The sequence below is a fragment of the Punica granatum genome, chromosome 8 (genome assembly GCF_007655135.1).
Source record: "Punica granatum isolate Tunisia-2019 chromosome 8, ASM765513v2, whole genome shotgun sequence".
NCBI lineage: Eukaryota > Viridiplantae > Streptophyta > Magnoliopsida > Myrtales > Lythraceae > Punica > Punica granatum.
Window position 1 is genome coordinate 22,249,592 of NC_045134.1, and position 23,831 is coordinate 22,273,422.

General features: G+C 39.7%; 4 protein-coding genes across 22 annotated transcripts; all 4 read left to right on the forward strand.

Annotated features, from left to right (window-relative positions):
* The first annotated feature begins 4,006 nt into the window (after window positions 1-4,006).
* On the forward strand, window positions 4,007-12,234 carry LOC116216003 (putative disease resistance protein RGA3). 17 transcript variants are annotated; one of them, XM_031551874.1, is made up of 12 exons: window positions 4,015-7,937; window positions 8,307-8,392; window positions 8,738-8,828; window positions 9,118-9,216; window positions 9,346-9,423; window positions 9,601-9,852; window positions 9,974-10,054; window positions 10,126-10,209; window positions 10,433-10,502; window positions 10,576-10,623; window positions 10,789-11,292; window positions 11,734-12,234. In XM_031551874.1, exon 1 carries the CDS (start codon window positions 4,211-4,213, stop codon window positions 6,878-6,880), a length of 2,670 nt encoding a protein of 889 aa, XP_031407734.1. In that variant the 5' UTR covers window positions 4,015-4,210; the 3' UTR covers window positions 6,881-7,937; window positions 8,307-8,392; window positions 8,738-8,828; window positions 9,118-9,216; window positions 9,346-9,423; window positions 9,601-9,852; window positions 9,974-10,054; window positions 10,126-10,209; window positions 10,433-10,502; window positions 10,576-10,623; window positions 10,789-11,292; window positions 11,734-12,234. The 17 variants fall into 17 exon arrangements, with proteins under 17 accessions (XP_031407744.1, XP_031407734.1, XP_031407738.1 ...); XM_031551878.1 differs by having other exon boundaries at window positions 9,974-10,502; window positions 10,789-11,020; window positions 11,111-11,292; XM_031551880.1 differs by having other exon boundaries at window positions 9,974-10,502; window positions 10,789-11,016; window positions 11,111-11,292.
* LOC116188847 (disease resistance protein RGA2-like) lies at window positions 7,060-8,354 on the forward strand. The gene is made up of 2 exons (XM_031518308.1): window positions 7,060-7,875; window positions 8,307-8,354. Exons 1-2 carry the CDS (start codon window positions 7,060-7,062, stop codon window positions 8,352-8,354), a joined length of 864 nt encoding a protein of 287 aa, XP_031374168.1.
* Window positions 12,235-15,603: 3,369 nt separating the features above from the next.
* On the forward strand, window positions 15,604-17,903 carry LOC116216005. Of its 3 annotated transcripts, none has more exons than XR_004158611.1 (3): window positions 15,604-16,466; window positions 17,213-17,487; window positions 17,688-17,903. XR_004158611.1 is itself a non-coding variant. In XM_031551885.1 (2 exons), the coding sequence occupies exons 1-2, from the start codon at window positions 15,791-15,793 to the stop codon at window positions 17,317-17,319; spliced, it is 789 nt and encodes a 262-aa protein (XP_031407745.1). In that variant the 5' UTR covers window positions 15,612-15,790; the 3' UTR covers window positions 17,320-17,728. The 3 variants fall into 3 exon arrangements, 1 of the variants encoding a protein (XP_031407745.1); XR_004158610.1 differs by having other exon boundaries at window positions 15,612-16,466; window positions 17,207-17,487; XM_031551885.1 differs by having other exon boundaries at window positions 15,612-16,466; window positions 17,207-17,728.
* Window positions 17,904-21,563: 3,660 nt separating this feature from the next.
* LOC116216008 (mitochondrial zinc maintenance protein 1, mitochondrial-like) lies at window positions 21,564-23,779 on the forward strand. The gene is made up of 2 exons (XM_031551888.1): window positions 21,564-21,887; window positions 23,374-23,779. The coding sequence occupies exons 1-2, from the start codon at window positions 21,641-21,643 to the stop codon at window positions 23,454-23,456; spliced, it is 330 nt and encodes a 109-aa protein (XP_031407748.1). The 5' UTR covers window positions 21,564-21,640; the 3' UTR covers window positions 23,457-23,779.
* The last annotated feature ends 52 nt before the right edge of the window (window positions 23,780-23,831 follow it).

The following is a 23,831-nucleotide window of genomic DNA, read 5'->3' on the forward strand; positions in this document are numbered from 1 at the left end:
ATATTTTGGGAGTGAGCTTGACGCCATTGGATAATCACAACCCAAACTAGTCGAATCATAGCACGGATTCAGTAATATCATAAAAATATTATCAAGACCTCTAGAATTTAGATCATCCCTGTGCCCCTTTTCAGCTCCTGACCTTAGTGGAATGGGCATCAAGTCATGTACAACCAACTTGCATTGTGAATGGTTTATGGGATTTTACAAGACCAGCATGGAGAGTTCTTCGTTAGAAGGTGGGAATATCGTGCCTTGATAACAAAGATAGCATCAATACCAAGAGTTTAACTTTTGGTTCATTAGCCTTTGAATTTTAATGTTCGCATTTGTAAAATTCGAAAATTTTATAGGGTAAAAATCGATAAGTACATATCTATTTTCATACAAATAAAGAATATTCATAAAACTAAAATTTCGACCGAGCGAGTAAAAATTCCGATAAAATGCCACAGTTCCACTGCCATTATGACATGTGAAACAACTAAGAGAATATATTATGGGAGTGAGCTTAAAGTCAGTGAGTAACCACAACCCAAACTAGTTGGATCATAGCACGAATTGAGTAATATTGTAAAAATATTATCAAGCCCTCCAGAATTCAGATCATCACTGTACCCTTTTCCAACTCCCGACCTAAGGGGCATGGGCATCAAGTCATGTAGAACCAACTTGCATCGTGGATGGTTTATGGGATTTTAGAAGACCAGCATGGAGGGTTCTTCTTAGAAAGTGGGAATATCGTACCTTGATAACAAAGATAGCATCAATACGAAGAGTTTAACTTTTGGTTAATTAGCCTTTGAATTTTAATGTTCGCATTTAAAAAATCCAAAAATTTGACACGATAAAAATCGATAATTAGTACATATCTATCTTCATACAAATAAAGAATATTTAGAAAATGAAAATTTCGCCCGAGCAAGTAAAAATTCCAATAAAATGTCACAGTTCCACCACCATTATGACCTATGAAAAAAATGAGAGAATATATTTTGGGAGTGTGCTTGACCCTAGTGAATAACCACAACCTTAAGTTAGTCGCATCATAGCACGAGTTCAGTAATATCATAAAAATATTGTTAATACCTCCAAAATTTAGATCATTCCCGTGCCCCTTTCTAGCTCCCGCCCTCAGTGGCAACTCCGCACTGGCTGCCTCTCCGCTCCATGTGGCCCTTTTCTATTGCTCGACTTACGACTGGTCAGGGCATCATAGGACTCACCAACTTCCATCTATGTTAGTTACACAACTCGAACCTCACTAACTCATTTACAAATATTGACTTACAAAAATACATACATGATTCGTAACATTGACATGAACATGACAATGTAGTTCTAATAAATACCAATATAACGATAATAAAAGTACTAGTTTAAGAACAAATTACTCACATGACAAGCCCCAAAATCCCAAAACATAGAAGAACAATCGAATTTTAATTTTTCTATTTCGCTCCAAACTGCCCATTCCTTTCCGTTCTCAAAACTCTCTGTGTTTGTGTTTTGGCCGCAAAAGTGAAATGGCCTGAAGAATGAAAAGCAACAATTATAAAGGAAGATAAATTTGCGGGTGGAAACCAAGAATAAGAGTGGCCCGCGTGGAAGAAATGCATAAATTGGGATTAAGTGATTAAGCTCAAGGAGAGTTTGACACTTGGAAAGTTAAGTTGGAACTTATTTTCATATAATATTAAAATTCACATTAATTAATCAATAATAAGATTCACAGGAGTATTGACAATGCAAAAACAAATATAGATAAGCACGTGAAAAACTCGGGGATGTTACAGAATTTTTCTGCGTAGCGACATCTTATGTTTTCCCACATGCCAATTTTGTTTGATGGCCTATGCATCTTGGAAAGCTGCTTATCATTGAACTTATCCTAATTCTGTCATTTTCAAATATGCCTGGCCTATCAATCCGAAGGCCTGCCAGTTCATGTTGCCGTTGGAATATTGCTGGATTCACTTGTGAGTTGATGTATGATGGTCATGCTGTAGTTGCACGATCTCAAAATTGTCTACTCCTGTTCGTTTAATTGTCGATAAACTTTATGACATATTGTTCTTCAGGCAGGAAGAGAGGTTTAGAGCATGGCTCATTGCAGACAGATATTTCCAAAAAAAATGGTTCGCTGTCAACTGATGATATATCTTCAACAGTTGGCACTTGAGATTTCATATATAATTGGCAAGCTTTATATAGGTCTCTTCTTTTATTTTTGTTTTGATTCTGAAGTTGATCTTTTCATTCTTTTCTTGGTCTACTAAGAAATCAGAAATCATGAGTTTTCATGGCTTAGTACTGGCATGGTGATATGTACAGCTATGCTGTCTATTATTTTATTACCCATTGCTTTAGTTTCAACATTTGCAATTTCGACATCTAATTGCAATTTAGTAAAAAGAATAGAGCTCATCTACAGCTTCTTTGAGGTCTGAGGCTTGAAGTAAGGACCCAAGACTTCTTTGAGGTCTTCTTTACTATAGCATCATCTACTTCCCTCTTTTAATCATTCAGTTCTTCCAAAGTATGAGATTGCTTTTGTACTTTTATTTATTTATTATTTTCTGTTAAATTGATATTCAGGTGCAATATAAGGACTTCCTAATGCATAGCAGGTTGTTTACGTCTTCTCATGCTATTTTGTAGGATATTCCGCCTGAGTGAGTACATACATATTGCATGTCACAAAATCAGTTTTATTTGCTGGTAAAGCTGTCAGGGTTCTTCGTAACCCAAGCCCTTCCTTTTGGTTTCAAGATTCTATATCTCATCTGCAAATATACAAAGGTTCTCAAAAAGTTCAAGGGTTCACAGGTCGGTTTCTTTCCCAGAAGGAACCATTAGATCTGGATGATTTACTTCCACAGTCTGAGGCTGATAAGATTGAACCAATGCTTCAGGACTAAAAGGTTTTTCATGACAATACTTGCTGATGTCAAAAAGATCATTATTCGTATGTGATGCACTAACGATTTTTTCGGGAATTTAGTATCATGCCCTTCTCTTTTACCAATTCGGTCCGCTTGCATGCAGGAGTCGTCGGAGTTTCATAAGAGATTGTTGGAAATTATAATCCCACATCGAAAAAATGAAAGAACAACCATGCGTTTATATGAGGCTTATATACCGCTACTGAGGTTTTGAGTGGAAATAGGCCCGACCCTTTATATTCCCAATGGAAGCTCAATAGAGATCATTTGAATGTGTTGTTGACTCTATACGAGCTACAGCAACTAGTCATCTTTGGCAGGTGATAAAAGTGTAAGCTTTTCCATTCCGTTAATCAAGAGTTTACGGTACTAAATTTGAACAGTGTTGCAGTTTGTGGTTGTTCGTGCCGACTTAAATGGCAACTGATGCGCTTGCCACCTCGTCAATCAATTGCTGAAGCTGATAAGCCTGATATTATGGTCCCCTTTCAGCTGGTGGGTTGTTGTAACATGAATTCCAGAGTTATTGATATGCTGTTATTGCACTTTGAAGTTCGCATGCTTATTTTATTATGAAGGTACAAGAAACCAAATTGCCTCTACGTTCCCTGCAGGCAGCAAAATAAAGACCATAAGTGAGGAAGACAAATATCTTTCAAGAGTATCGTTGTGGTTAGTTCCACTTGTTCACAATTTTAATGATTGTTATTAAGGATTGTCGTATTAGAGCAGTTGACTCTAAACTTAATTCTCTTTCATTTAAGTGATCACCCTTCGATCACCCTTCATTACCTCTAGTAGCTGACGTTAATACTCTCTTTCAGTAAAGTGATGAAACTTCGATCAATTTATCCTTAGTTGTTCTGATTTTCTAGAATGCCATCTTTTGGACTTCCTGTAAAATCCTCCCAATTAGACACATCAAAAGAAAAACCAAATGCTGGTGGAAACTGTGGTGCCATTTCAGCAAGTAAGATTCTCGTCACCGTATCATTTCATTTGCAACTTATTAACATCCTGGGACAAAGATTCTTTGCCCCAACTGCAGAGAAAATTAAAAAGGAGAGAGCTTGTATTTATGTTGTGCTTTGTACCAGCTGGACAAAGATTCTTTGCCTCCTCTAGTAAAAAAAGTCTTGAAAGATTCTGTACCTTGCTGTCGACCACTATAGCATTTTTTTCTTTTTATCATCTATCTAGTTGTTCAAGTTTCTCCTTGTCCAAACTCAATTCTTCCATTGATCATCAATCCGTTGGCTGCAACTATGGCCGAAGTGGTTCTCGGAAGCGTTGTGGAGTCCGTCACCGGACACCTTGTTTCCCTCGTCTCCCAGGAGATTAGACTAGCATGCGGCGTCAGAGCTGAGCTCGTGAAACTTCAAACCACTGTCTCCATCATCGGCGGCGTGCTTCGTGAGGCTGACAAGAGACGAGTTGAGGCTGACGATGTGAAGGAATGGCTCAAGAAGCTGAAAGAGTTGTTCTACGATGCGGATGACCTGTTGGATGACTTCTCTACGGAGGTTTTTCGCCGTCGAAGAGTAATAGGAGGAGGTAAGCGGATCCTCAATGAGGTGAGTACCTTCTTCTCCTCTTCCAACCAGTTCCTTTATGCCAGTAAGATGGCTCGTCGAGTCAAGGAGATGAGGGAGAGGATCGATGCAATTTGGAATGATAGAAGCGCCTGTTTTCAACTCGAGGGAAATAGTAATCTTATGGGGAGTTTGGTAGAGAATCTAACTAGGCCGGAAACTATTCCGTTCAAGTCTGACCCGTATGTGATTGGACGAGACAAGGACAAGGAGAAAGTTATTGAGTTCTTACTCAATCCTGATTTTGAGGAGAATGTTTCCGTCCTCCCAATCGTGGGTGTGGGAGGTCTAGGGAAAACGACATTGGCACGACTCGTGTTCAACGATGACAAGGTGAAGGAATATTTCGAGATGAGGCTAATTTGGGTCTGTGTGTCAACCAACTTCCATGTGGAGGATATTGTGAGGAAGATAGTACGAGAATGCACCCCTAACAAAGAAGGAATTTCTAATCTCGACATGAATGAGCTGCAAAAAACGCTGGGAGAATGGCTCCATGGAAATAAGTTCTTACTTGTTTTAGATGATGTGTGGAATGACAACCGGTCTAAATGGTTGGAACTTAGAGAATTTCTCATGAGCGGTGCCAAAGGAAGTAAGATATTGGTGACCACTCGCTATATTCGAGTGGCGGAAACTATGACTCGAAAATTTCATAAATTGAGTGGCTTACCTGAGGATGAGTCGCTCTCGTTGCTGATGCAAATGGCAATGAAGGAGGAGCACGAGTGGAAAGGTCAAAATCTAGAAAAGATTGCGGGAGAGATTGTGAAGAAGTGTGCGGGAGTTCCCCTTGCAATTAAGACGGTTGGGCGACTGTTAGTGCATTCTGGATGTAGGGAAAAAGATTGGTTGGACTTCAAGAATAATGATCTGTCTTCGATAGATCAAGAAGAAGGTGACATTATGCCAACGCTTAAGTTGAGTTATGATTTTTTGCCATCGCATTTGAAGCCGTGCTTTGCTTATTGCAGCTTATTTCCGCAAGATTTTAAGCTAGAACCAGGTGAGCTTGTCTATCTTTGGATGGCACAGGGATTTATTAATAAACCTCGAGGCGGTGGGAAAACCCTTGAAGAAGAAGGTTACAATTATTTCAGGGAGTTGCTTTCGAGATCCTTTTTCCAAGACATACAAGAAGATTTGCACGGCGAGATTATGAGCTGCAGAATGCATGATCTGATGCATGACCTCGCACGGCTAGTAGCAGGAGATAATTGCATCACCATTGATAGCTCACGTGGAGAGAAGTTCCAAGGAGGAGCTCGCCATGTAACTACCAATGATCTGAATGTGTTCAATGGATTTGAGAGAGACAGAAGAATGAGGTCCATGTTTCTTATAGTTGAAAAGTGGACTTATATTTATATTGTTGTTCTGGATGTTTCATGTTTTAGAAGTCTACGGGCGCTGCGTATTTGTGATGCCGGCATAAAGGAGATTTCACATTCCATTGGTAAACTCAAGCATTTGAGGAGCCTTGATCTCTCGGGCAATAGAGAGTTAAGGTATCTTCCGGATTCCATAAGCAGGTTGTGCAATTTGGAGAGCCTTAATCTCACAGGATGTTGGCATCTAGAAAGATTACCATGTGGCATTACAAAGTTAGTCAATTTGAGGCATCTCGGCTTGGGAGGATGTGAGAATTTAACACATATGCCGAGAGGGATGGGGACGTTGACTAATTTGCAAAGGTTAGACGTATTTATAGTAGGGGAGGAATCGAACCAAAATGCTGCAGGGCTAAACGAGCTGAGCAGACTTATTGGATTGAAGAAAAGACTGACCATTCTATGTTTGGAAAGAGTGAGGAGTAGTAGTATTTCGAGCGAGGTGGATGCTTCCTTCTCGATGGAGAAGTTAGCTCATCTTCAATATTTGGGACTATGTTGGGGCTGCCGCTGGGATGGGGATGGGGATGCGAGTGTGAGCAATGACGAAGAAGTTTTAGAAAAACTTCGACCCCATCCATATCTAAAGGGATTGAGGATAAAAGCATATGGGGGTGCCAGGCTTCCATCGTGGGTCTCTCAACTGCATAACCTAGTCGAGATTGAGATTTCCGATTGTCATGAATGCAGGCAGCTACCACCTATAGATCAGCTCCCTTTCCTCAAAAGAATCTCCTTGAAGTATTTGGAGAATTTGGAGCATATAGCATTATCGGAGGGTGGGACGATGGCACAGTCTAATTTCTTTCCATCCTCGGAAGAAATAGAGCTATGGAGATTGCCTAAATTCAAGGGATGGGAGTGGGAGAGGAGAGGAGGGGCAATAGAATTGAAGAGGAGGATGGCGATTCTTCTTCTTCTTCTTCTTCTTCTTCTTCTTCTTCTTTGTTAATCCTCCCCTGCTTATCCGACAAAGTCAAGGTCCGGATATATGAGTGCCCAAGATTCTCTTACATGTCGCATGGGGAACAGCTACTACGACTAGTGGGATGGAGGATGAGGAATATTGTAACTGCACTCCTACTCCACCAACACGATCCACTACTTCTCCCCCTTGGCCCCCAACGACCGATGGCAGTGCTGTTGCCGACTGATCCCTCTCCATCGACTGTTTCTCTATCTCTCACCGCACTGACATCCCTCTCCATCCGCGAAATTGAGGATGCAGAGCAGTTGCCTGTGGAATTGTTTCAGTCTCTCCAGTCTCTTGAAATCGGGGATTGCCCACGTTTGAAAGCACTCCCTCTGGGGGCAGTCCTCCGATCCATATCCACCCTTGAGACGCTGATAATTTCTGATTGCCCAGAGCTTGATTTATCCACCGAGAATGATGGCGACGACGACGATGGTGGTAATGCTGAAGGCATGACCGATCTTTTGCAGCTACAGGGCCATCATAAACTTCGCCATCTAACTATCAAAGGAATTCATAAGGCGGAGTGTTTGCCTGGGTGGTTCCAGTACCTCTCCAATCTCCAAAGTTTAACCATTGGAAATTGCGAGGGCTTGAAATCTCTTCTGCCTGTAAGACTGAGTCTTCCGCTTCTCACCACCCTCGACTCGTTGGTGCTATACATCTGTCCAGAACTTGACTTATCAATAGGGGAGTCAGAAGACATGCCGATGGCGGCTTATTCTCAGTTCACTAAACTCCGCAATTTGGTATTCTACGACATAAAAAAAATGGCGGCTTATTCTCACCTCACTAACCTTGAAGATTTACGCATCCAATGCTGCAATAATCTGAAGGCTTTGCCTGAGTGGTTTCCCAATCTCACCTCACTCAAATATCTTGTGATTGTTAACTGTGGGGAGGAGCTGACAAGAAGGTGCCAAGGGAAAAACGGAGGAGGAGAGGACTGGCCTAAGATTTCTCACATCCCGCAGGTAGTAGTATGATGATGACTGAAGTGTGATGGATCCTCCCTCGCTCACTGCCTCCAATAAAGGTCATATACATATCTCAACTCATTCTCATCTGTATTTCTTGCTTGCTTAAGCATTTGTATAATATGATGAGTCAAAAAGAAGTGGACCATCCCTCCCTCATTCTCCATCCTTTACGTGTGTTGCCTCTTGCACTTGAGAATAGTCATATACATTTTTCACAATAACTAAAAATAAAAGAAAAAAGTGAACGGATCGATAAGACTCTTTTACCATTTCGGTCCGATTGCATTTGCAGGAGTCATCGGTGTTAGATCGATTGAATGTGGTGTTGACTCTATACGAGCTATAGCACTAGTCATCTGTGGCAGCTTTTCCATTCGCCTAATGAAGAGTTTTCTGTGCTAAATCTAATTTGAACATTGTTGCAGCTCGTGGTTGTTCGCGCTGACTTGAATGGGCACCTCAAGTCTCTATGAGACTATTCCCTTCTCTAGCAAAGGGAGATGTCTTCCAGGTGGGAGATGCTTAAACCATTTGGTTTTCCATCAAATTCTTTCTTTTTATTTGTTGTCTGCAGGAGACCTTTTTGTCCCAATATAGAAATTTCATAGTTTACTTGTTTCTTGTACGTAGCTGATGCTCTTTGCTTGATTCAGTCTTCAAATGCTATTAGTATTAGCTGATTGATACTTTAATCATGCTCTGGTTTGCTGATGCGCTTCCCACCTTGCCTGTCAACTGCTGTAGCTGATCGCTCCCCTTTCAGCTAGTGGATTGTTGTAACATGAAGTCCAAAATTCTAGTTGTGCTGTTATTGCACTTCGTATGACTGATATTTATTTTGGATGCGCCATTTCAGATGCTTCCCTTGATGGACGGGATGGTATATTTCTGGATTATTCTGTTGATTGGCCTCCCGGATTGTTATTTACTCAAGAAGTGCTCTCCAAGTAAGATTCTCGTCACGCTCAGAGGCCGCTTGCACGATTCAATGCTATTCAGATCAGCTCCACTGAATAAATGGTCTAACAGCCGATTTTTTTAAGACTCTTGTGAATCTAGTTTAAGAAGATATATCAAGAAAAGGCCAAAATCTATTTTGGCTTGATTTATGTTCTCCTGAAATTAAGGTTCAATTAAGTTTTGCCTTCTCCGGAAATAAAAATCTCTCCTTATTCTGTTGTTTCTTATTTGTAATCCTAATTCTCTTGATTAATCATATTCTCAAATATAATGAAGGCTCCTCTGGCATGGGCATCAAGTCATGTACCACCAACTTGCATTGTGGATGGTTTATGGGATTTCACAAGACCGGCATGGAGAGTTCTTCATTAGAAGGTGGGAATATTGTACCTTAATTACAAAGATGGCATCAATACCAATAGTTTAACTTTTGGTTCATTAGGCTTTGGATTTAAATGTTCGAATATTTCTCCATAGTGACATGCTAATTGCAATTTGGTGAAGGGAATAGAGCTGTTATAGGATCATCTATGGCTTCTTTGAGGTCTAAGGCTTGAAGAAATGACCCAAGACTTCTTCGAGGTCTTCTTTACTATAGCCTGCTATAGGATCATCTGCTTCCCTCTTTTAATCATCCAATTCTTCCAAAGCATGAGATTGCTTTTGTATTTTTATTTTTTGTTAATTGATGCTCAGGTGCAATATAGGGACTTCCTAATGCATGGCAGGTTGTTTACATCTTCTCATGCTATTTTGTAGGATATGCTGCCTCAGTAAATACATATATGCGTATCGCAGAATCAGTTTTATTTGCTGGTAAAGCTGTCAGGGTTCCCAACCCCTCCCTTTCGGTTTCAAGATTCTATATCTCATATGCAAATGTCCAAAGGCTCTCAAAAAGTTCAAGGGTTCACACGCCAGTTTCTTTTCCAGAAGGAGCCATTAGCAGACTTAAAGCTGAGCGGACTGTCTGAGGCTGATAAGATTGAAGCAATGCTTCAGGACTGAAAGGTTTTATTTGCAATACCTGATGTCAAAAAGATAATTCTTTGTGTCTGATGCAAGGATGATTTTCTCTTGAATTTAGTATATGGCCGTCTCTTTTACCAATTCAGTCCGATTACATTTGCAGGAGTCCATGGAGTTTCATAAGAGATCGTTTGAATGTGCTGTTGACTCTATACGAGCTATAGAAGCCAGTCATCTTTGGCAGGTGATGAAAGTGTCAGCGTTTCCATTCTCCTAATCAAGAGTTTACTGTGCTAAATTTGAACAAGTTTGCAGCTTCTGGTTGTTCGTGCTGACTTGAATAGGCACCTCAAGGCTCTAAAAGATTACTTCCTTCTAGCAAGAGGAGATTTCTTCCTGGTGGGAGATTGTTAAATCATTTGGTTTTTCATCAAATTCTTCTTTTATTTGCTGTCTGCAGGAGACTATTTTGTCTCGATATAGAAATTTCATAGCTTACCTGGTTCTTGTAGTTTCTGAAAGCGGATGCTCTCTACTCAGTTAGGTGTTAAATATGATTTTTAATACTAGCCGATTAATTCTTTATTAATGCTCTGCTACACCTGTGTTTTCTCGAGGAAAGTCGGGAACTGATGTGCTTGCCACCTCATCAGTCAACTGCTGAAGCTGATTATACGGTCCTCTTTCAGCTGGTGGGTTTTCGTTTCATATTCTGATTTTATTTTGGAGGTATAAGAAACCAAATTGCCTCTATGTCCCCTGCAGGCAGCAATAAAACTATGCCTCCAGTTCGGCTGGAACATTGAGAACCAAGTAAGCTTCACAAATTCATATATATTCAATTCAATCTGCCTTTGTATGAGCAAGATTTTCGGTTCAATTTGCTCCTTTTGTATATATAATTTTGTACGAGTCGTTTTCTTCTTCTTCTTCTTCTTCTTCTTCTTCTTAATATTATTATTATTAATGCTCCCCTAGTCAACAGCTACTACGACTAGCAGGATGGAGGATGAGGAATATTGTAACTGCATTCCCCTTGCCCCTGACTTCCCTCTCCATCAGCGAAATTGTGGAGTTGTTTAAGTCCCTCCCGTCTCTCCAGACACTAAATATCAGTGAATGCCCTCGCCTGAAAGCACTCTCTGGGAGGGCGATCCTCCGATACATGCCGATGACGCCTAATTTGCAATCGACTAACCCCCGCAAGTTGGTACTTGACTATATACCAAAACTGGAGACTCTCCCGTGGTGGATTCAGCATCTCACTAACCTTGAAAGGTTAATCATCCTATCCTGGCAGAACCTGAAGGCTTTGCCTGAGTGGTTTCCCAATCTCACCTCTCTTCAAAGTCCTACAATTTGGAACTGTGGGGAGGAGCTGACAAGAAGGTGCCAAGAGGATACCGGAGGAGAGGACTGGCCCAAGATTTCTCACATCCAACAATTACAAGTGGGGAAGTGGTGAAGTGGATCTTTCCAAAGGTCATATACATATCTCATCCTCATCAGTATTCTTGCTTGCTTAATTAAACATTTGTATGATATGAAAATCATGTGTTGCCACTTGCACTAGGGAATTACGTACGTACTCGCATCCGTTTTTGCGTGTTTGCCTCCAAAGGAAAGGATTGATGAGACTGAATCATTTGCGTGTTTTCATGAAGAGTTCAAATTAATGTTGTCTGTAGATCTTGGCGATTATTGTTCCACGAATTCTTTTCTCTCGACAATACCCATATACATTTCTACTGATAGAAAAAAAGAAGGAATTAAAGAATAATCAACCGTCAATCAATAATCGTTTGCATTGGGTTCATTGCTCTGTTGCTGAATTAAGTTTTCATTTCTCTCCTGTTTTTTTTTTTTTCCCTTTTGTATATATAATTTTGTTTCCCTAAAAATCTGGCAACCTTCAACCTGCAGGTGCTATGAAGGGCGGTCCTATATCCATCATAGTTTCTCGTTGCAGGCTGTCATTTATATGGACTTCATTTGGAAACTTCACAAAAAAATTACTCGACTTGCTCCCACGGTTCTCGATTGATCCCCTCCTGGCAGCTTTGGTATTTAAGGCTGTTACGCTCAGAGGCTGCTTGCAAGCTTCAGTGCTCCCCAGATCAGCTCCGTTGAATGAATGGTTTAACAGCCGATCTTTTTTAGACCGTTGCAGATCTAGTTTAAGAAGATATCTCCAGAAAATCAAGGCCAAATTCTATTTTGGCTTGAATTAAATTCTCTTGATGCGTGTTTATATTTCGCTTAAGCTTTTGAGCCGAGTGAAATTTCAAACTTGTATGGAAAGTAGTACCTACGATGTATTGTCTGGGTTAATTAGCCTGGAGAAACTGGATTGTGGCACTCGTATGTATGGCACAAGTTCAATTCACTTCACTCTAGAATAATTATTCGAAATTTGATGACCAACTAGCGATCTCCATGATTGTCTTGACAAGAAAAGCTTTCTCAATATCTAATGTTGGAAGCCAGTGGAGTCCTAGCCTTCCATTCAATGGATAGCCGAGGTAATGGACACTAACCTGCCCGGGTAACATATGCACGTCTTCATTTACTTTGTTCATTTATTAAAAGAGAACTGATTCGATATGTATCGAATGGCTGGAGATTCCGCCTAATTATTGAAAACAACTTATTGAGCTAGACGAGCATTTGGCGTGATCTGGCTTCAAGGGGAGGCACAAGATCCGACCTAATGCGCCGGATAACCCCGGGGCTGCAAGAGGTCTGACTCTGAGGATCATGGTGTAAAGTGAGGCAAAGCTAAAACTTCAGGGCTATTCTGCGTGCATAATAGACTTCAGGGCCAAAATAGAATTCCCCCTCAAATTTTCGCATTTCTTACGAGCAGAGAAGGAAGACGTCGGAAGGTCTCATCTCATCAGAGCTGCTTCTTCCGGAGCCAAAGAGAGTGAGTGAGAATAAAATTATATTAATCACACATTCTCTCTTTTTGGGGTAGTTTTTAAAGTTTTTTAAGTGGAAGGAAGAAACTGATTTGAGAATAAAATTATATTCAAAAGTGTAGATGAGGAAATATTTATTAAAGGTTCTATTTCGGGAAATGATTTGAAAAATAAGACGAGGATGGGCAAAAGCTCGTCTTGGGAAAACCTTCTCCAAGCATTTTCGATCGTATATCGACTGAAGAAGTTGGTTTGTTCTTTTTCTGTTTTTAGTGTGAATTGCTTTTTTTCTTTTTTTTAGTATTTTTAGTAAAAGAAACTAATCTTTATTATATTTAGGTGTCAACTCAGTCCATTTCCATTAAGTTCTGTGATCATGCACTTCAAGTAAAGTCAGTGTGCTCATTTCAATAAAAAAAATGTCGCTCAATCCTCTTAATTATCCTCCTAAACTACTCACAATCATATATCAATATCCAGTGATATTGTATTCAGTGTGACTATTAGGAGAGTAATCTATATATAGAGTAATTTAAAATACTCTTATAAGAACCTCTCATTCGAGCGACGAGGAGCTTCCAAAAATAATCCAACAGTTCGTGATTGATCACCGATTTACGTCTGTTATTAATATATAGATAGACCTTATTAAATGATTTTACATTCTCTCGAGTTTCCATTTCTTCAATATCCAAATAATCTTCTCAAAAAATGAAATAAACTTACTACAATCTATCAACTTATTATTTATATTGCAAATTGAAATAGGTGGTGGTTGGGGTAACATTCATATTCCCTTTCCCCTCTCTCCCCTCTTTTTCTTCTCACCGTACCCTCCCTCTTTTGTTCTCTATCTTCAAGTTTTTTTATATTTTATTGGTTTTATTATTTGATATTAATATTAATAAAAATCTTCTTTTAACCTGTATATATATGTATTGAAAAATTATAAAAATAAATATATTTTAAAAATTAATAGAAAAAAAAGCATGTAGTGCGGGTTGAATTTTAAATAAAAAAATTTATGAAAGCCCATTTATAGCACGGGTATGTGTCTTGTATTTCAAATTTATATTACATAAAATATTAATTAAAATTTATAAATATAAAAAACTCGCTGAATGCGTGAGTAAGTGGACTAGTTAGATATATTTTTAGAAGAATTTAGCATTTTTATTTTATCACGGATGTTTTATCTAGTGAAACCACCACAAGAAAAGGAACCTAGGGCGACCCAAAAAGGGACCTAGGTCGCCCTAGGTCTCGTAACTCATATCCCGACTCTTTGAAAAGGGTCGCCCTAACTTAGGTTGGGATAGACCTGGGGACCCTTTTATAAAAGGGTTGTTGTAGGCCCGATATAGGGCAAACCTTTTAAAAGGGTCGGCATAAGTGGTTTGGGAAAGACATGGTTTGGCCAACTCACATTTGGGTCGCCCAAACCATACTTTCTCGACCCTTTCAAAATGGTCGCCCTAAGTCGAGCCTATGGCGACGCTTTTGTAAAAGGGTTACTAGGTCTATCCCGATATAACTTAGGCAACCTTTTTTAAAGGTTGCCTAAGTCCAAAAAGGGGTCGGCAAGAAATAATCGCCGTAGGTCCATATTTTTCTTGTGACTTGGGGAAGTCGGAATTTTGATTGATTCCCCATACCAAGTCTTGTTGAGTATGTCTTGTATTCAACCGGGAACTCGAAAACTCGAGAACGAGGACTAATATCGACCGAAGACTGGGAGAAGCAATCAACAATTTGTGCCCCAAGGCACAGCTCATTATGCCCCGTGGCACATGTCCAATTTCGCCTTAGATGTTTGTGTCGCGAGGCATGGAAATTGGTGTTGCGAGGCACCTAGAACCGAGTGCAAGATTTTCTCCCAACTCCATTTCCATTTCGATCAAAATTTCGTGGAAACTCAAAATGTATTTAAAGAGGAAATCTTCCTAGGTGATTTCAAAGGCATTTGGATATATTCTCGGGGATATTTGGGGTCCTGAATCTATAAATATATGATGAGCCTTGTAAGTCAATATCGGGTGTGATATCGGGAAATCACGTGTAATTCTCTTGGGAAGTTCTAGGGGTATTCTCTTGGAGTCTCTAGGGTTTCGTAGAGTGCAAGAATGATGAGAATTGAGAGGATTGTGAGGCTCTTCTCGGGAAACCATAATATTGAATAAATTCACCAAACAATGCTAAAATTAGGGGGAAAAAAACACTTATCCAACCGCTACCATATTCCTAAATGAAGCCCGACTCTATTAGCAGTTAGGACTTTTGGTTATGGCCCGTGATTGTTACATATGGTATCAGAGCAAACCTTGGCCTACAACGATGTAGGATTACCGGTAGGCGTTTTGGGGCAAGAACAGACCCAGGATTTGACTTAAAGGAAGGGGGAGATACTTAAAGGGTGAATGACAAGAATTTATTTTTTTTTTCGAGTTAGGGAGGAAGAGTTTAGGGAATTTTGTCAAAACTTAAAGAATTACATGTAAATTTCCTTAAGGCAGAAGGAATTTATTAAAGCGATTGCCCCTCATAATTCCCCATGAGTCCATCCCTATTCGGGGCCTACCCATGAGTCTGAGTATGTGAGGGTTATGTCATGTTCCCAGACCAAAAGCCTAGCAAGAATGCTAGGGCTAGGGGGTTGCCGTGCCCCATAATCCCGCATTAGGTCAAGTTACGCTCAAGGTGTATGGATGGATGGATTTTGAGCCCACGGCCAAACCTGCCCGAGCTAGAATTATGACGGCAACAAATGTGGGTCTCAATGAAAATACCCAAATTTTTTTTTTAAAATTTAAATAATAAATTTAAAAAAAAAAGAGAGGAGGGATCCAATATACATACGGGCCAATAGGAAGGTTCCAAGTCACCCAACCAGTCCACTTGGTCTTCTCGTCCCTCCTCGACTGGCAAAAATCTCACTGTCATCCTCCCAAAAGCAAGACAAGCAAAAATCTCCATTTCCGCTTACCGATCTCGTCGGAGCTGTCGGTCGGAAGCTTAGCAAGAGAACTTCACCGGATCGGCACAAGAACTGAGGACCCACAATGTCGCGTAGACTCTCCTCTCGCCACTCGATCGACTCCTGCACGATCCAGCTCCACTCATGGCGGCCTTTCAAGGCCCTCGACTCCTCCGACCATCCCTACACCCCGCCGCCGCCGAAGCCCTACTCCTCCTCCTCCGCAGGCGGAGGACTCTGCCCGAAGCGCCCCTGCCTCTCCGACCGCGCCACCACCCCCTTCACCGCCGACTCCATCGACTTGTCCCGGCTCAGCCTCTTCGACGACGATCGCCCCATCGAGGGCAGCCTCCGCCTCATGGCCAGGAAGCGCCGCCGCCGCCGCGGGTCCCGGTCCCTATCGGGGCGGAGCAGCGATCACAGCGGGACCCGCCGGTGCTGCTCCGTCGGGGCAACCTGCTCGGACCTCCCCGTGGTGGCCGGTGGGACGGACTCTAGTGGGGAGCTGTTTGGTAATGGGGATTGGGGGTCCGATGCGAGCGAGGCCAAGAATTCGAGGAGGGACCGGGACAGGGAGGATAATCTGAGCGTATCGGGGTTAGGCTTCGGGGGCCAAATTGGAAATTTTGATGCTCTGGGGAACGAATCAGGTTACGGGAGCGAGCCGGGGTATCGCGGGGATGCAGAGTTCGGCTATGGGGATGAGGTCGATGAGGAGGAGGAGGATTCGAGGATCTTGTTCTGGGGAGATCAATCCGGAGGTACATTTTTATTGAATGCTAATAGTTCATTACCTTTACCTTCATTCAAATCATAGAAATTGTTAGGCCGAATGGACAAAGATGACGACTCGGGTTATGCTCTTTTGTTAATTTTCAAAGTAAAGTTTGCGGCTTGTATATGCATGATATTATGTCTAGCAGAAACCTATGAATGGATATTAGTTGTTTGGAGGGGCAAGTTCTTACTTTTATCGGAAGTCTGAGACTCCGAGGCTTGGTAGCAAGTAAAACGCGTTCTTTTGCAAAATGAATGGCTGAATGGAAGGGATTATCTCTTTATGCTGATGCTCAAAGATGGGTATGGCTCTATATGGACGGATTTGCCAGATTGAGGTCAAACTAAACAATTTAGTTTTTTGCTGAACTCGTAGCTGATGTAATCTGTTGCTATAATGTTTATGGAATAGCTTTTGGTTTTGTAGCAAAACTTTTTTCGGTTAACTGTGAAGTAGAAGGCTGCCCCATGGGCTCTTATTTGAGCCTTATTATAGCGATAATCCTCGGAGAAGTTGGGATCTTTTCTGCAGCATCTCGATATACATATGGAAATCGAAGTATCTGATGAATTATCTGCAGAAGTTATAAGATGGATGAAGCTGGGGAGATCACTCGTTATGAATTTGTCCCTGATTTTCTTGCTTGTTTTGATGGCTCCATTTCGTGCTTACTTGGCATCAGAATCAATAGGAATACTCTTAACTTGTGTTACTTGCACGCAGATGCAGATTCTAAGATGGAGATGGTTGGTGAGAACTCGTTCTCGGACCAGAAAGCCCACCACCGAGGTCGGAGGAAGAAGCACGACTGTAAAATGATTGATTCCTCCAGATGACCAATACTTATTGCGGAATAAAAGGCCTCTCCTCATGAAATCCGGGAATTTCAGATGGACTGCTGCTTTGTTTGCATTACTTAAGGGATGTCTCGCTCATTTGGTTTTCAGAAATTCTTTTGCTTCTCTGAAAATATTCCATTGCTGCAGCTGAGCCCCGACAGTTTGGTAAAGTTTCCGTCAAAGGGCTTTGAAGACTTAAATTGTTGAGTATAAGTCTGTAAATTATACGAAGAAACTTACCTTATCATCGAATTGTATGGTTTTTCTTGTTTCAATACTTATATCAGCTTTGGGAAGGGCGACCGAATCATGTTTTGTTCTTGTAATGCCATCAACCTACTAATTGTGTCCATTCTTATATGCAGATAAATGCTTTTGGCTGAGAATCTTCAGTTTTATTATCGAAGCCGAATTTACAAAGCGTGCTTGTAGTTTCATTGATAAATGACTCTTTTGTAAGTTTCGGGATGAGGATATGGGAACGTTTCCTTGAATGTAGCTTTGAGTTCGGATTTTTCAAGTACCCTTATGGTTTAATTGGGTTACCTGTATGAAATGGAAGAGATGCTTCCACGTCTAAATCTTCTGTGACTCGGACTTGATGTATAGCTGACCTGAGCTCAGGTACTGCTATGCTCGAGCTCGACTTGATGCGTAGAACTTGAGGTTGGAACTTGGTTTGATCTCGATCAAGCATCTCTACCGGGGTCCCATTTTAATAAAACTCATATTCGAAAGGTTGGGTTCGGTTCAGTTTAGCTCGTTGTTGCTTTGATGTTCCTGATGAAGTCAGATTCGGCCTCAAGCTAAGCTCAGATTGCTTCTTCACCTCGAGATCAAGCTCAAGTCGAACTCAAAATTTCAGGAAACTAGAAGATGGGGACATTCCCAATTCGATCTTAATTAACCTGAGAATGAATAACGAACGATAAGCATGATCAAGCTCGCAGATTGTCAGAGCGGAACATCTCGAGGTCTGAAAGAATCAATTAAGAATAATGTGGAATTTATTATTTAAAAAGTTTAAAATCTAAAAAAAAAATCCTTTTTTGAAATTGAAATATATATAAACATAAAATGTTGAAAAATACAAAAAAAAAGTAGATGAGCTTATTTTATTAATAGTATGAAAAGAATTTTTGAGATTTATCAATATATATATATATATATCTATATATCTATAATCTATAATAATTATAAATTATTAATATATATAAAAGTGTGAAACTCATAAAATTGTTTCTTGATTTTTGAAAATTTCAATTTTGCTGTTCAATATACATGGATACATTTTAAAATGTCTATTTTGCCCTCTCAATGTATTTGGACAACTTTTAATTGTTTTTGCACTTTAATTATTATAACCAAAATACCTCTTCAAGTGGTAAATTTTTGTAACTATATCTTTTAGGACTCTTCCTAATTCAATAGTATAATTTTGTTTTATGAAACTCAACCAGCGTTTCTCCACTTCGAGATTTGTGTTGATTTTTTTTTTTTTGGTGATTCAAGGTTAAAAGTGTCTACGGGAAGTTACTCTTAGATTATTGGAGATAAGTCACCTTAATTGTAGAAAGTCATTTACTTTTATTGTAAGGATGTTTTCATTCATTTGGTGATTGGATGCATATATTTATTGAAAAGGTACTATCGTGATGTTTGTCTAATATAAAAACCCATTTTCTCTCATTTTTACAAATATTCAGAAAACTCTCCTGTCTTCCAACAATTCCCTCTCCCTTGTCTCCCAAAGTCCTTGCAAAATATTCCAAATTTCAAAACCTCATTTATGTTCCAAAATTTTCAGGAGTAGTCAAAAGATTTCTGAGTTTTTCAAATCTTCAATTTGAATGCACATTAGAAAATCCAGAGTAGTTCGTTGTATCTTGAGAGTACTTCATCACACTATTGTATCGAGGTAGCAGCGGAAATCTACTTTGAAGTCAACGCCTTCCATAGCGTGCCTCGAATCGATTCTACATTCAAAATTTTTCCTCCCTTTTCTTAATTGTTAATTGTGTGCATTCTTCGTGTTTTGTTTGTTTCCGCGTATAGATTTTTCAACATAGCAAGCCCCACCCTGTTCCTTTCCATGTTGGTGTTATTAGTAATAACTGAGTAACTTTTTGAATTAGTGTCTCTTTGATAATAAAGTAATTAACTCTTCTCTTAACAACAACCCTATGTTATGCATATTCCCAGGTATATTAAATATATCGAGTTCATTTTTTTATTTGATGACATATGATGAATTTTCACTATATAAAAAAGTTTTAAAAAGAAAAGGAAAAAAAAAGATTGGAGAGAGACAACTCTTCAATCTTTTCATTAAATGTAAAAGGGAAATAACCGTCTGTTCTCATTTTTCCTTTCTCCTCTCGACAACCGAAGAAGAAAAAAACCAGTTAGAACGTGTTCAAACTATTTCAATGACCCAAGTTTTTTATTTCTACCTACAAAAGAGTTTTCTTCTCTCTTTTTTTCCCCTAATTTTCGTTTTTTTTGCTTAAGTGCTTCATTTTCTATTGTTTTTAAATAATATAAAAGCCACAATGCATACGAGTTGAATAATAAAAGAACTTTCGGCAGGGGATAGATGTTCAAACTTTTTTAGAAGTTGATGATTATGTTTCTGATACAAATACAGTCAGTTCTACCCTATCCTTATATGTAATTTTGTTTTAGATTTTCATTGGATACTTACTGGATTAGTTAGTTTTGTTTGGTACTTTCTCTCTCTAAGGTCATAAGCTTTATTTTTTCCTAAATGTTGTCGCCCGTTTCTTGAACTACTTTTGGGATTTTTCTAGGGAAAATTATATTTTCGATTCTTTACCTTTACAAACTTTTATATTTTCATCATGTTTCTAATTTTTTCTATTTTCGTCATATACCTTACGTTACTTTTCTGTTTTCGTATTACCGTTAACTTTTTCATTAAGTGTGCTGAGTTGGATTCCTGTAAATGATCCATGTCAGGAAAAATTGCAACATTTACATCTTCCTGAGTTTGCTATGATTCTTCGAAGGGAAAATACTGAGTTTATTTATTAATTCAAAAAATCTTCTCCATGACCCCGTTCTTACTTGATTTCCAAACTCATTTTTCTCAACTCCTCTCTGTTAGAACTCCACAAGACTCAACAATGAGCTCAGAGGAATCAAGTGCCATTGGTCTGAGACTTAGCAACAATGGGGGAGTCCTCTTTGACCTCCCAAATTCAAGCGGGTGTCCCACCTTGTCCTGATTACTGTCCCCCAATCCAAGTTGAAATGGCACTTGATCGAGATTTCGATTTTGTTGACTCAAAAAGGGGGAACCTTTATGTTAGTACAATTCAAAATTTTAAATTTTTTGACATTTATGGATTGAAAACCTAATTTCTGGAATTCACAATCGAGATTGCTCATGTCGAGTGACTTGTATTTAACTGAGGTCTTTCCACAATAAGAAAACCCTCTTGTTATTTAGATAATTTTTCACTATAATGGCTTAGCGAAATTTTTTATCGATATATATTTTTTATGTAATTGATCCTGTTATATGACATGGAAGTTTGATTGGTGGTAGAAAAATAAAAAAAAATTGTTAATCGACATCTTTGATAAGTAAGGGATTCTGTTTGTTTGGATTAGTTTTACTTAGATCTTTTTTGAATTTGACAAATTGTTCTCCATCTCTATATGGGAGAACATTTATGTACTCACTATTATTCAATGTTCATCGCCTTCTTCTGTCTTCATTGTCTTCTTTTCTGTGCTCATTGATTCTTTTCATTCTTTTGATTTTATTTATTTTTTCTCTAACAAATTAATTAAGCTAATTGGAGAAAGATGAAGATTTACGTTTTGATGAGAGAAATGTTGAAAAGAAAAAAGAAACAGAGAGAATTTTGAACAAAATCAATAAAAGTGCCAACTAATTATGTTCAATAGGAAAAAAATAATGCAGGTGGATTTTTTTTATGACATGGATTGCCTACAGGGATCCAACTCAGTACACTTAATATAAAAGTTAACGATAGGATGAAAATATAAAAATAGCGTAAGGAATAGGACGAAAATAGAAAAAAATTAGAAGGAGGATAAAAGTGGAAAAGTAAATGGAGGTAAAGGATTAAGAGTACAGCTTTTTTAAATTGTAAAAGGGTTTAATAAGGCAAAAAGTTATTTTCTTTAATTTTAAAACAGATATTTGGAAAATTAATAAATAAAAGAAAGGGGGAAAACAAGTAAAAGTTATTATGTAGGGGCCAAAGTGTTAGGAGTTAGCTGAGAGAGAGAGAGAATCGAGAGAGAGGGAGGGAGAGAGAGAGAGATGGCGGTGAGGAGCAGAGAAGTGCTGAGCGCCTACAGGGCTCTGCTCAGGGCCACCAGGAAGACATTCGCCGGAGACTCCGTCATGCTGTCGGGGTCCGCCGCCGAGATCCGGAAGAAGTTCGAGGAGAACCGTCACGTCACCTCCGAAGCCGATCTCCAGCGTCTCCTCGACGAGGCCCGCGATGCCTCCGAATTCATCTCCACCACCATCGTCCAGGCCAAGCTCAACTCCCGCGGGGACTATGGTAATCACTGATTTTCCTTCCATCCATCGCCATTTGGCCCATTTCCCTTCCTTTTCGAATGTAATTAATCAGCCTGCATTGTGATTGTTCGGGGGTCAAGTGCTCGTGTCCTTAGATTGCCTGCTGCATTGTTATCAGATCGTTTTTCCATTTTCACTGCTTTCGTGATGCTGCTCTCTCTTTAAAATCTGAAATTTAGCATGGTCCTAAGAGCCTACTGTCGAAATTAGACAATGGAAATGCCCGAAATCGAACATACAATGTGGTTGTTTGAACAATTACACCATGGCATCATATGCTGTTGTGAAGCTGATCTGGGAGTGATTTGTCTCCCTTTATACCTCGGCTGCGAGTATTGGCGTTCAAAACCGAGTAGATTTCAAGCAAAATGGCAGGGGGGAAAACCACGAAATCAACGTGGGACCAGCTGCTATCAATCCTCGCGATCGTTTCAGTCTATTGGGACCAGATTTGGGTTAAAAATGCCTGGTATCATAGTAGAAAGTGTGTGCTTTTGTTCGGCGCCTAGTTGTGAATCTGTACCGGTTTGGGGTTGCACCAATGACGTGGATGAAGTGACTGCTGAGCAAGAAATTGTTAGGTGTTCTCTGCTTAGACACATGATCTCGAGTGACCAATAGTGCATTTGCCATTTTCATGTATTCGTGTGTTTCTACTCTGGACTTTGACATCCCTCAACATGATTAGAGCTCTACACCAGGCATAGTGCAGAAAGGACCATAGCCACTATTGGGAAACATGATCCCTTCCTGCATGAAGAATGCCTACGAAAGCTGTTGCAGAAGAAAATTTCATACTGGTTGAGGGCTGTGTTGGCATGTATTGCAATTTTGGGGTTTATTTAGTTGAGGAGGATTTTGGGTGAATTTCATGGCTTTTGAATCCTTGATGCTTCAACGTTCATGGGAAGTTCTATGTTCAACCAAATTCTTGCTAATGGTCCGTCTCGAACCATTGTCTTCACAGTTAGAGCCACTCCAAATCATGGTACCAAGAATTGTCTTGGTGGAAAGTTGAATGTTATGATGTGAATCTGCTAATATTCTATCTTCATTCAAAGTATCTGTGAGCTAATTAATCCACTGTTAGATCAAAATGGAACTAACTGTCCAAGCTTTTTCCTGCAGAGCCTCTTACTGCTGCTGGGTATGGTAGAATAGAGAGGGAATACAATTTTACAGCACTCTCATTTGTATATTCCATTCCACGTCCTTAGGTTTCATTCTACCAGATACACCATTGATCAGAAGTTTCCATCAAAATTGTCTGCCATCTTCATGTTATTACATTGACCTAGATTTTTCTTTGAAGTTGGCAATCTACTGTACAGCATACAGAGAGCCAGATCTCTCTGATTTTAATTGTCGCCAAAGAATCTCAACCATGTGTGCAGCAATTTAAATAATTTAGTGTTAGCTGAGGAACTCAGCTCTGACCATGACTTGCCACATTTTGATTTTTGCAGAGGTGAAACCAGGGAAAGAGCATGCAGGAGCTACTTTTGAGCATCCGTCGGAAATTCTACGGAGGAATGACTTACCAAAATGAGCTAGTCTTGTGCAGTTACTCTTCTTTACTCCGAGTTATCTAGATAGGCATACAAACTACCTCATGGTCTCTTCCTGGAGCTTGCAGAGGGTTTACTCCCTGGACACTTCCATCTTTCTCGTGTCGCAATTAGCCATCTTATCTAACTGTTTAGGTTGAGTTTTCAGCAAAGAATTATATTTTCTAAGTTGAAGAGAAATAATTTTCTTTGGATTTCGTCCTGTGATCTATTGCTTTTACCAGTTCTCATGGACGTGCCTCAAGGCGCATAGATACATGTAAACATGTGTTGGGAAACAACGAATATCTGTTTGCATGTTATAAAATGAGTTATAATCTGCTTGTTAATGTAGCAGCTCAAAATCTTTGTTTGTT

Excerpts from the sequence above, each read along its gene's own strand:
- LOC116216005 (XM_031551885.1), top strand. The coding sequence starts at position 15,791 with ATGTCGCGTAGACTCTCCTCTCGCCACTCGATCGACTCCTGCACGATC. Across the intron at positions 16,467-17,206 it reads CTGGGGAGATCAATCCGGAG|ATGCAGATTCTAAGATGGAG; the intron begins GTACATTTTTAT and ends ACTTGCACGCAG.
- LOC116216008 (XM_031551888.1), top strand. The coding sequence starts at position 21,641 with ATGGCGGTGAGGAGCAGAGAAGTGCTGAGCGCCTACAGGGCTCTGCTC. Across the intron at positions 21,888-23,373 it reads CAACTCCCGCGGGGACTATG|AGGTGAAACCAGGGAAAGAG; the intron begins GTAATCACTGAT and ends TGATTTTTGCAG.
- LOC116188847 (XM_031518308.1), top strand. The coding sequence starts at position 7,060 with ATGGCAGTGCTGTTGCCGACTGATCCCTCTCCATCGACTGTTTCTCTA. Across the intron at positions 7,876-8,306 it reads AGATTTCTCACATCCCGCAG|CTCGTGGTTGTTCGCGCTGA; the intron begins GTAGTAGTATGA and ends ACATTGTTGCAG.
- LOC116216003 (XM_031551875.1), top strand. The coding sequence starts at position 4,211 with ATGGCCGAAGTGGTTCTCGGAAGCGTTGTGGAGTCCGTCACCGGACAC.